At 45.1% G+C, this 12,500-nt stretch overlaps 1 protein-coding gene across 1 annotated transcript in view; it reads left to right on the top strand.

Moving 5' to 3' along the window:
* SRPX (sushi repeat containing protein X-linked) overlaps positions 1 to 12,500 on the top strand; it is a 148,871-nt gene that overhangs the window by 116,974 nt on the left and 19,397 nt on the right. The window contains exons 5-6 of the mRNA XM_082248004.1: positions 7,620 to 7,746; positions 11,661 to 11,793. Of these exons, the coding sequence (XP_082104130.1) occupies positions 7,620 to 7,746; positions 11,661 to 11,793 (260 nt within the window). The remainder of the gene's footprint in view (positions 1 to 7,619; positions 7,747 to 11,660; positions 11,794 to 12,500) is intronic.

The following is a 12,500-nucleotide window of genomic DNA, read 5'->3' as shown; positions in this document are numbered from 1 at the left end:
ATAGAGTAAGGAAGGGTTATAACCCCTCTAAGGGCTCTTTCACATGGTCCGCCTTCGTAGGCGGATCCGTGCTGCTCAGCGGGGATCGATCCGCCGATCCCCGCTGAGCCGGCGGATGACAGCTCCGTCTCTGCTTGCAGTGGGGAGAGGAAGGTGTCACAGCTCCCGCTGCTCTCTATGGGGGATCGGATGACAGCGGATCGCCTGTCCGCTCTCATCCGATCCCATCCGATCCCTGAACGGATGGGAAAATAGGGTTTCCATCCGTCCAGATTTCACGGACAGGATCGGATGTCAGGTGTCTCCGCTGACATCCGCTGCCCCATAGAGCTGCATGGAGGATCCGATCAGATCCGCCTAAAAAACTGACAGGCGGATCTGATCGGATCACCCGTGTGAAAGAGCCCTTAGAGTTATTTTTGCCATCTGTGAAGGTATATGTTGTCCCGTCACCTAACACCTAGTGTCAGTGGCCATCATCCCGGTAAGTAGAGAAAAGGAGGGAACCCCCGATTGTTTGCCACTAGACACTAAAAGAAAAGACTGAAGAGTAAAAAATATCAAAGCTTTATTTTTATACAAAACAAGAAAAAAATATATACAACAAATAAACAATGATAGACAATAGAAGCTAAAAATTGCATGCAAGGACAGATCACCCTCAATATGGAAGACTCCAAGGTACAAGTGGTGAGGAGAAACGGAAAAGACCCTACGCGTTTCGGGTGAATACCCTTCTTCAGGGGTCAGCCAGAGTTCACAACACGAAATGTGCCTATACGGATAAAGATTCTTTAGTACTGTAAAAAATATGCATATAGAGAGAATACATTTCTGTTTAAGGTGTCTCAGTGGTAAGTACCTACCATTAGGGTTTTCATATGGATGGGAAAGAGCTGTCGTTTAAAAACCGGTAAGTATACCAGTAGAGGAGAATGCCTGATTTCCAATATGCACATAGTTTAGTGGGTAAGTATGCTGAGAAAGAACAAAGATGGCTACAGTGCAGAGATTTACCTTCACTTCCTGTCCCATAACCACAACAGGAAGTGAGAGGAAATCCCTGCAAATTAATGGAATATTGTGGGGAACCCAGAACTACTGTCTCCATTGGAAGATTTCCCCTCTATTACTTTTCTTGGGACAACCCAAAATTCAGGATTTTCTTTTATTTTTACTTTCACTTTCAATAATAATGGTAACCAGGACAAATAGAGAGAGTGAATCTCCCTAACGGGGGCACGGACAGCAATACAAACTGACACGTGTTCTAATCCATCTCCACTCCGTCCAAAACTAAAAAGCAAGCACCCCCATTCGCCAGCGGGGAATCTGATCTGTTGGTCCGGTGGCTTTGATTGCCGCCTGGCACCCGCGATCGCTCCCTGTGGAGACAGAACGGCGGTCTGCTGTTGTAAACACAGCAAACCAATGTTCTGTCAGCAGTCAACACAGGGCTCCTGTGTTCCTCCTATTTAGGAACACAGGTCCCTGTGTTGATTCCAAAAGCCCACACCCCACAGTTAGAAAACACCCCCTAGGCATACATTTAACCCTTTGATCGTCCCCTTATTGGGATTTTTTTTTACCAAAAATTTGTGGCAGAATACATATTGACCTAAAATATGAAAAAAATTGATTTTTACATTTATTTTTATTGGGAATGTTATATAGCAGAAAGTGAAAAAATTGTTTTTTTGTCAGAATTGTCGATCTTTTCTTGTTTATAGCGCAAAAAATAAAAATTGCAGAGATGATCAAATACCACCAAAAGAAAGCTCTGTTTGTGGGAAAAAAAGGACGTCAATTTTATTTGGGTACAGCGTTGTACGACCGGGCAATTGTCAGTTAAAATAACTCAGTGCCGAATCGCCTGGTCATTATGGGGGTATATCTTCCGGTCCAGAAGTGGTTAATAATACTTTAAGTAAATCAGCCCTTTTGCAAACTAAAGTAACATGCACAGCCTTTAATACATAGCACTCACTTTTGTATTGACCAGGTTTTGAAAAATCAAGGATGAGCTAATCTGCCCAGGTTCAGTTCAAGTAGTGTTCGTCGAATCCTGCTTAAAATCTGCAAAGCCGGAACCAAGCTTTAAAGTGACAGTAAATCGCTGCAAAAAAAACAACAACTTTCCACTGCAAAATAATAGCCTAATGTGCTAGTATGCATCACATACTAGCACATTATGAAATACTTACTTTAAAACAAAGCCCTCCAACGGCGCACTGTCAGCGCTGAGAGAGCTTCCATCTTCCCCCAGTCTTCCTTCTGGGTTCGCGGACTCTGGCTGTGAGAGTGGTTGGAGCTGTGATGACGTCACTCCCGTGCATGCGCGGGGGAGCCCTCGGTTATGGCACGGTGCTCTGAAGGTCCAGCACAGTATGCGTCCAGGATGAATATCTGTTTAGGAGATACTCATTTTACCTACAGATAAGCCTTATCATAGGAAGAATTAAAGAGGAAGTAAACCCTGCACAAATTTATTATGAAATACTTAGGTAAGGATTATATACTAAAATAGTATATACCCTCGCGCCTCTGGAGAGCCTAATTTAAAGGAGTAACTAAATATATAAATAAATAAAAAAGTGTATCTGGTGATGTGTATATATATATATTAATAAATAAGTGGGTAAAAAATTAATTAGCAGCTGCTATAGTTTAAAATAATAGAAAGATATAGATCCCACAGGGATTAATATAGCGCTTGCTTCTAATCAGTCAGGGGTGGACAATTAGTTGTTCACACACCTGAATAGTGAACAATCAAATAAAACAGTTGAATTCCTAAAGGTGATAACTAAAAATTAAGATAAAGTGCAAAGTGTTAGATGAGATATATAATACATCAATAAATAAATTATATTCAAGATAAACAAATTATTCAAAAGTCCCAATGTGAAGTTCCTTCAGTGATCTTGTGCAAATGTGTCCTAGTACTGTTTCTCCAATACATCAGCTGCTGGTATAATCGGCATATCTTGTAAAGAAAGGGGTGCACACTCACCGGATTTGTTGGGTCTTGAGTACCATATAGTACCAAGACCTTAAGAGCTTATGGCTTCCCAAGCCTATAGGAAACTGCTGGGCTCTGTGGTTCACTCTGGTCCGTGGTATTCCTATGTCTGGGGACCGATCCTCCAATCCAGATCAAGGAAGGAACAAAAGAGTGCTCCGATAGTGCAGTACCATTAAAACCGTTTTATTTTTATATGCCGATAAAATAAGTAATACAGAGTAAAAATCAGGTAAAGATAAGTAAAAATAGTGAACGCCAGCTCTGGGTGAATGCCTGGGAATGGAGGACGGCGACTGCCGGTTTATGAAATACTTACCTTAGAACGAAGCCTCCGCAGTGCCACCCACACAGCGACAGGACGGTCGACATGTTCGGCCGTCCTGGTTCGAATCCTCGATTACATCACTTCTGCGCATGCGCATGGGAGCCGCCGTTCACGGCACAGGGCACAGGGCTCTGAAGGAACGGCACGGTTGTCTGCTCCTTCAGAGCGCATGCCCAGATGATGTCATCGGCTGCATTAAAAGTAAATATGTCCTAAATGGTGCAAGTTTAGGAAATATTTACAGTACCTATCAGTAAGCCTTATTAAAGGCTTACCTATATGTACAAGTTCCAAGAGAGGGTTTACAACCTCTTTAACAACGCTGACTTTACTACCACTTTATACTCCATTGAGTCTATGACAGGGGAATCTTGTTGGTTTTTTCTGGCACTTTTCGTGGCTCATAAGCAAGCTATTGTGGAATAAAGTGCATGTTTGATATGCTTCAGTTATGAATGGACACAGGGTGCGAGTGTGTTCACTGTGTTCATTTAGCAAAGGAAGGGATCGGTAAATGACATATTTACTAGCTCTCAATCCTGAAACATACCCTGCAGCAGCTGGAGGGGGAGGAGAGGAGGTAAACCAGCAGTGCTGCAGATCTGGGGGGGGAGGGGGTGGCAACAAGGGGGAGAGCCTGAGTGTAGGGGAAATTATCACTGCACGTAGTGATTAGGGTGTGCCCAGGCACACCCGGCACACCCCCTGCACATGCCTATGGTTGTGGACAAGGCAAGCAGGGGTAAACTGTGGAGAAGAGGTGAAGAAGTGAACTGCAGATGATGGGTGCAAATGCATGAGGTATGAGGGAAGCTGTGAACAGGGGGTGTAGAGCAAGAAGCTGTGGAGGGGTACACAGGTGGGCGGTGGATGAGTTGTACAGAGGCAAGTGTTGGATGAGGAGTACAAAGGCAAGTGGTGCAAATGAAGATTTGCGGTGAAATAAATATTTCTCTATCGTTCATTGACGGACGCAGTTCTCTCTGATTAATATCAGTAGGGTTATACTGCCCCCTACAGGAGTAGGACACTAGGCAGTCCTCTCTCTTCCTGCATAGGATGTCAGTTTTAATCTGCCTTGTCGGGAGTAAGGACCTAGTTCCTTGCTGGGATCTTTGGTTCTGGCATAAAAGTATTTTTTTATGTAGAATTTTTTTAGCTAGCCTTTTTTCTCCAGAACATTTTTCCTGTGAGATCTTCAAGCAATTATGCGACGGGCTGGATCCCTACGTCCAGTGGTCACCCCAGTCTGGCCAGCGAGCGTGCGCAGACCTTAGCTCTGCGCTGGGTTGGCTGCGACATAGTCCTACTGCACAGGGACTGGCCTTGCAAGTTAAACGCCTCGCCATGACGCACACGACAGGGTCTAGGCTTATGTCGCAGCATTCCTATTTGTCCGACAGCCCCCCTACTCCGGTGGCTTGGGGTCCTGTCAGGAGATGGCGCCCACCTGTGTTCCTGGTATGGTGAGTAAATGTCTCCCCCCCCCTTCCCTGGCGTATTTTGAGGTGGATGCGGGCCTCCTCCCTGGGGTGGTCGGACCCTCACGCTCCTGGGTTTCTCTCTGTCCTGTTGCGAACCCCCCTTCTCTACCACCCCTACCCCCCTCCCTCCCCCCTCCCACGTGGGGGACTGTTTGGGCCTACCTGAGGTTGGGGCCTAGTGTGCAGGCCACATGGGGGGCCGGGGGAGTGCGCCATCCGCGGCGCTTGACCAATCGGGGGGGGGGGGGTGGGGCCTTGGTGGGGTTTTTTCTGCTATTGATGGTGTGGATGGGCTGTTGGGGGGGGGGGTCCCCCTGAGGGTCCGATTCCCACGTAAAGGTTTTTTTTTTCACACCTTTACTTTGTTTTATAACGTGGATGTGCTGGCATCTGCAGATGCCTCTTTTTGGGCGCAAGGTTTTTTGCTGGCTGCTGTTTGGAGGGCTTTTGGCCTTCCTTGAGGGTGTTTACTGTTTGTTTCAGGTGAGCCTCATCTTTTGCTCTGATGAGTCCTATGTTGCCTGGTTGGCTGTTTTTGGCATTGGGGACTTGCTCTTTTCTGCTGTTCCCACCCTTCATTTTATGGCACTGCTTTGGGACGTCCCTACTGATATGAATCAGAGAGAACTGCGTCCGTCAACGAACGATAGAAAAAAATGGATTTTTGACTTACCGTAAAATCCTTTTCTCTTAAGTTCATTGACGGACGCAGTACCCACCCCTCTATTTTTGAGTTGGGTTGGTGTTACTTGCTGACACTGCTTTGATACAAAACTGGCATCCTATGCAGGAAGAGAGAAGGTATACCCTCCGGGACTGCCCATAGGCATAGCCAGAACTTTTTTCTACCTAGTGTCCTACTCCTGTAGGGGGCAGCATAACCCTACTGATATGAATCAGAGAGAACTGATTGAGAAAAGGAACTTAAGAGAAAAGGATTTTACGGTAAGTCAAAAATCCAGTTTTTGTTATTTATGATATACTATCTACAGTATTTCAAAACTTTAAAATAAAAATCTTTTTTTTTCTTTTTGAATGCTCCATTAATGGTAAACCACATTGGATCTTGAATTTATAAAATATTATTTAGATGTTCCTCAGTGCATACGTTTGATTTCCCAGTTGCTGTGGGTTATTGTTCTTTATCTATTGCTTTGCTTTATTGATTAACAATATCTAAATGTCTTATTTTTGGCTACAAATAAGAGAAAACAGCTGCTGGCTTGTATTACTAAAGATACACCACAAGATGGTGGTAAAAACATTGTTATGTTCTGAAACCACTCCGGTTGCTCAGCTTTTGTAAAAAAAAAAAAAAAAAAAAAATCTGTAAAAAGTTTTTCTATGTGATTTTTTTTTCTCTCCATTCATAGTTAAACTTGTTCATACTGTATTGTTGAATAATTTAGCAAAAAAAAAGAAAAAAAAAGATTTTATCGTGAAAACTGATCCATGATTATATTACGGCACTTTATACAGCAGATTGCTGGTAAAGAATTCTGCATTGCTGCTGCTGAGAGATGGTTTCTGTGTATTCTTGATTTAAAGATATAAAAAAAGATCAAAACATCAGGAGTAAATTTATTTGTTTAAAATATAAGATCAATGATAAATAAACAAAAATGCCCCTTTACACAGTATATTTAAAGTGGTTGTAAATGCAATAAAATCTAAAACCTTCTGTGTGCAGAAGCCCCCTAATGCTTACCTGAGCCCCATCTAGATCCGGCGATGTTGCACAAGAGACTTGGCTGTCCGGGACTTCCTTCCTCATTGGTTCAGACAGCAGCATGGCGTCATTGGCTCCTGCTGCTTTCAATCAAAGTCAATGAGCCAATAAGGAAAGAAAGGGGGCAGGGCTGCATGTCTTAATGGATACACGGAGCTGCAGCTCGGCTTGGGTGTCTCCATAGCAAGCTGCTTGCTGTGGGGGCACTCAACAGGGGGGAGGGGCAGTGCCATCTTAAGAGCATGTAGCACTACACCCGTGGGAGCTGCTTCAAGTGGATTCCCCTGGGTTACCCATAGCAACAACTTGTAGTTTCTTAGCACTTTAAGTCCTTGACTCTGTCAGTAAACAGTCCAGGCCGCTGCTTCACCCTGCCACTGAAGTGAAGTATTGAAAAGCAAACTATTTGGTAGATTACTCTTCAGGGTTCTACTTAGCACCCCCTTTCTCACTGACTGTGTGCGCTGATCTTCTATCCACTGACCTCACTGGAGTGGTCCCCTTCCTGGGCAGACCCCTGGCAAGCCCCCTGGTACTCACGGACACAGTTTTTCCCAGGTAGCTCTGCCTTCAGCTCCACTGTCAGTTTCTTCAGGACCTCTATGGCTCAGCTCCACACCTAGTTCACTAGGCAGACTGCCTGTGACCACTTTCCTTTCTGACAGGAGGAGAGACTGCCGTCACCCTCCTCCTGGGACTCTGCTTCCCGCCAAAGACGCCCTGTCACATATACCCTTGGCTTTTATGGTCAATCCCAGGATGCACTGCAGTTGTGCCCTCCCTCTGGAACTGCCACAAAAGCCTGTGTGTTACTGGTTGGGTTTCCTCCACTGTCCAACAGGCATCCCCTATTGGATACAGCGGGGACACTCCCTCAGACCAAGTGAATCACACATGGACACACATGATAAGCAGAAGAGCAAATAAATACGTCTTGCATTGTGTTATTAAACATGCCAATGTACAGTCATTATTCTTATGTTCCTGATTATATGATTAGATATTCATTACCATGCATATCTCACATTTTATGGCCTTTCTGTGATGTCTTTGCAGATTTAGAGCCACCAAGGATTCAGTGTCCAAGTGTAAAGGAGAAAATAGCAGAGCCTAATAAACTGACTGCAAAAGTTTTCTGGGATACTCCTGAGGGAAGAGACACTGCAGACGGAACTTTAACAGAGTAAGCTTGCTGGGAAATAAAAGTCATTACTTTGTTACTAACACCATCGGAAATCAATAAAACTTAAAGTATATTGTGAACCCTCAGTTTAAATTAGAAAGGAAAAATATTTATGCAAATATATATATAAATTAGAGATCGACCGATTATCGGGTAAGCCGATATATCGAGGGCGGATATGCACTTTCCCCGATATATCGGAATCGGCCTTTTGATTTGCCAATATTGCCGATATTTAGGGAAAGTGCATGTACCGGGGTGATGCCTGCAGCTAGAGGCATCACCCCGGTACCGGTGTCCATAGCCGACGGTTTGCTGTCTTGTAATGACAACCACTGAGAAGCCGCTCGGCTGTCATTCCAAGGAGCGGAAGGAAATGCCCCCCCCCCCTCCCGCCACCTTCCGCGGCTCGCCCCGGTCTCCTGTCCCACCGGGAGACCCGGGCATCCTACCTTCACCGCCGCCGTCTGACCGGGTCTCCATCTGCACCGCCTCTTTCTGACCAGGTCTACATTTCTTTGAATTCGGCGGCGCCGAGTACCCGGAAGTGATGTCATGACATGACATCACTTCCGGGTGCTGGTGGCGCAGAATTCAAAAACTTGGCGTTTTGAATGCTTTTAAGTGCAGAGGAGGGGTTTGGGGTCTTTTAGACCCCCAGATCCCTCCACCACAGTACCTGTAGACATTAAAAAAAAAAAAAAAGATTTTTAATTTCTGAAAATATCTGCCAATATTGGCCGATACTGATATCCAATGACCAAAAAATCAGTATTGGCGGTAAAAAAACAATATCAGTCAATCACTAATATATATATATACACATACTCACTGGCCACTTTATTAGGTACACCTTGCTAGTACTGGTTTGGACCCCCTTTTGCCTTCAGAACTGCCTTAATTCTTCGTGGCATAGATTAAACAAGATGTTGGAAACGTTCCTTAGAGATTTTGGTCCATGTTGATGTGATAGCATCATGCATTTGCTGCAAATTTTTTGGCTGCATGTCCATGATGCAAATTTCCTGTTCCACCACATCTCAAAGGTGCTCTATTGGATTGAGATCTGGTGACTGTGGAGGTCATTGGTGTACATTGACTCACTGTCATGTTCAAGAAACCAGTGGTGAGATGATTCGATCTTTGTGACATGGTGCATTATCCTGCTGGGCGTAGCCAACAGAAGATGGGTACACTGTAGTCATAAAGGGATTGCGATGGTCAGCAATACTCATTGTTTAAACGATGTTCAATTGGTACTAAGGGGCCCATAGTGTGCCAAGAAAATATCCCCCACACCATTACACCACAACCACCAGCCTGCACCGTTGATACAAGGCAGGATGGATCTTTTATGTTGTTTACGCAAAATTTTGACGCTACCATCTGAATGTCACAGCTGATACCAATACTCTTCTTTTTTCCAATCTTCTATTGTCCAATTCTAGTGAGCTTGTGCGAATTGTAACCTCAGTTTCCTGTTCTTAGCTGACAGGAGTGGCACCCAGTGTGGCCTCCTGCTGCTGTAGCCCTTCAAGGTTCAATGTGTTGTGCATTCAGAGATGGCATTCTGCATACCTTAGTTGTAACAAGTGGGTATTTGAGTTACAGTTGCCTTTCTATTATCTCGAACCAGTCTGCCCATTCTCCTATGACCTCTGACATCGATAAGGCATTTTCCTCCACACAACTGCCGCTCACTGAATATTTTGTCTTTTTTGAACCATTCTCTATAACCCTGGAGTTGGTTGTGTGTGAAAATCCCGAAGATCAGCCATTTTTCAAATACTCATGTAGCAGGATTCCCAGCCATTTTGCTGGATGTGGGTCCGCCTGGGCTACCGCTAGCAACAACAGCACATTTAAGCATGTTCTCCAAGTATGAGCACTGAGACAAGAAACAGTCCGGCATCTTTGGTTTTTGTATTTATTTTTGGAACTTGGATGGGAGAAGGGAATGAGTGGGATACTCCTCTGGCTCAACTATACATACACATAAAATCATAAAATGGGACACTGAGAAAAATGTCTCTTGTGCTGACTTGACGCTGGCTGAATGCCGGTCAATGCCCGTTGGCGCTACTTAGCGCTGTCTGTGAACTTGAACTGACTTCTGACATTCTCCAGTGATACAAAAGTCCTTTGCACTGCTCCCTTTAGCCTCTCTGGCTGAGGGAGCTTAACTGTGAATACTGCTGCAACTCTTAACTCTTCAGGGCCCACACTGGCACCCCCTTTGCTCTTCAGGGCTTAAACTCTGGCACCAGTGGCGGCTGATGCTCAAAATTTTTTTTTGGGGGGGGGGGCGCAAACAGAAAAATGAGTGCCACAGCGTGCCCCCAATCAATGCAGAGCGCCACAGCGTGCCCCCATCAATGCAGAGTGCCACAGCATGCCCCCCAATCAATGCAGAATGCCACAGCATGCCCCCCAATCAATGCAGAATGCCACAGCGTGCCCCGCAATCAATGCAGAGTGCCACAGCGTGCCCCCTAATCAATGCAGAGCGCCACAGCGTGCCCCCCAATCAATGCAGAGTGCCACAGCATGCCCCCATCAATGCAGAGTGCCACAGCATTGCCCCCAATTAATGCAGAGTGCCACAGTGTGCCCCCCAATCAATGCAGAGCACAACAGCGTGCCCCCCAATCAATGCAGAGCACCACAGCATGCCCCCAATCATTGCAGAGTGCCACAGCATTGCCCCCAATCAATGCAGAGCGCCACAGCATTGCCCTTAATCAATGCAGAGCGCCACAGCGTGCCCCCAATCATTGCAGAGTGCCACAGCATTGTCCCCAATCAATGCAGAGTGCCACAGCGCCCTGATTACAGAAAAGTAAAAAAACAGTGCCCATAAGTCACCCCAACCAATGCCCATCAGTGCCCACAATCAGTTCACACAGTGCCCACCATCAGTGCCCATCGTGCCCACAATCAGTGCCCATAGTGCTGCCAGTCAGTGCCCATCAGTGCCTGCTAATCTGTGCTGCCCATCAGTGTCCATCAGTGCAGCCCGTCAGTGCCTGTCAGTGCCGCCCGTCAGTGCCCATCAGTGCTGCCCGTCAGTGCCTATCAGTGCCATCCATCAGGGCCACCTCTCAGTGCCCATCAGTGCTGCCTATCAGTGCCCATCAGTGCGGCATATTAGTACCTCCTCATTAGTACCACCTCATCAGTGCCCATAAGTGCCCCCTCATCAGTGCCCATCAGTGCAGCCTATCAGTGCCCATCAGTGCCGCCTCATCAGCGCACATCAGTGAAGGAGAAAAATTACTTATTTTAAAAATTTACTGACAGAAAATAAGAAAAACTTTTTTTTTTCAACATTTTCTGACTTTTTCTTTTTTTTTTGTAAGAAATAAAAAACCCAGCGGTGATTAAATACCACCAAAAGAAAGCTCTGTTTGTGTGAAAAAAATGCTAAAAATGTCATATGGGTACAGTGTAGCATGACCGCGCAATTGTCATTCAAAGTGTGACAGCACTGAAAGCTGAAAATTGGCCTGGGCAGGAAAGGGGTGAAAGTGGCCTGTATTGAAGTGGTTAAATCACCTTTGGCTTAACAAAAAAACAGCATTATTTCAAAATTGTACTCTAATAACACACACAGTCTTTGCTTTTAAGAAATATGTTTACAGTTCGAATTTGACTGGAATTTGATGTAAAATTTGATTTGAATTTCCATTTCGAATTTCAAAAATTCAGACAAATTTAGTTTAGTTATTCAGAGCTTTCGGGTAAACTTTGTTTATACTACAATTAGGGTATTCAGACATATCTGAATCTCTGAATAATTAAAAATTCATCCGGAAGGAAACAAACCGCACATGTCTACAGGCAACAAAAATATCCTGAAGAGGGTTTTCCCTTTTACCTAATTGTATTTATTTTATTGTATGTGCTGTGGACAGTTACAGATATATCACTTATAATATTTTCATTAGTAAGCTTACCTATTTTGTGTTGAGATGTAATATTGCACAGCTCACCACTGAGCAGATTGCCAGTCTTTGTAGACTCTTTCTCCTGTCCTATAATCAAGAGGTAATCAATATTTTTTTCACTGTGGGTCCTAAATGTCAGTTTGATAGTTGTCTGGGGACTGAAAAGATGTGGTTTTGAAGAAAACCCTGTCCTGTAAATTATAAACCTAAAAGATAACCTGGTAACCTCTAAATTTGTGTTGTGAGACCAGTTTGGCTTCTATAACCACAAGCTTGATCTCTATGCTATTTCAAATCAGATTTGAGGAAAATAGCCTACTGTTCTGATTTTTCTTCCCTGGTACATAGAATCAGGCATTATTGGCAGCGTTTGCAGAATCACACTCAGGGCCGGTGCAAGGATTTTTGACACCCTAGGCGAAATCTAATTTTGCCGCCCCCCCCCTTCCCCCTTGGCTCTGCCCCTGACTGCATCCCCTTTCCCTTGCCCATGTATATGGTGTATGTGGCAGGGGTCAGGAGTGTGTAATGCACAGAACTCAGGGGAGTGCAGGGTTGCGGGGGTGTGCTACATAAAGAGTGCAGGGTTGCAGGGTGCGCTATGTACTGTGTGCAGGGTTGCAGGGTGCTCTTCGTACTGATTGCGGGGTTGAGGGGTGTGCTAGGTACTGCCTGCCGGGTTGAGAGGTGCGCTAGGTACTGAGTGCAGGTTGAGGGGTTTGCGCTAAGTATTGAGTGCAGGGTTGTGGGGTACACTAGGTACTGCATGCTGGGTTGTGGGGTGCGCTAGGTACTGAGTGCAGGGTT

This window comes from Pelophylax lessonae, assembly GCF_965119305.1.
Source record: "Pelophylax lessonae genome assembly, chromosome: 2".
NCBI lineage: Eukaryota > Metazoa > Chordata > Amphibia > Anura > Ranidae > Pelophylax > Pelophylax lessonae.
Note: the sequence above shows the minus strand (reverse complement) of the source record. Positions and strands in the feature narration are given on the sequence as shown.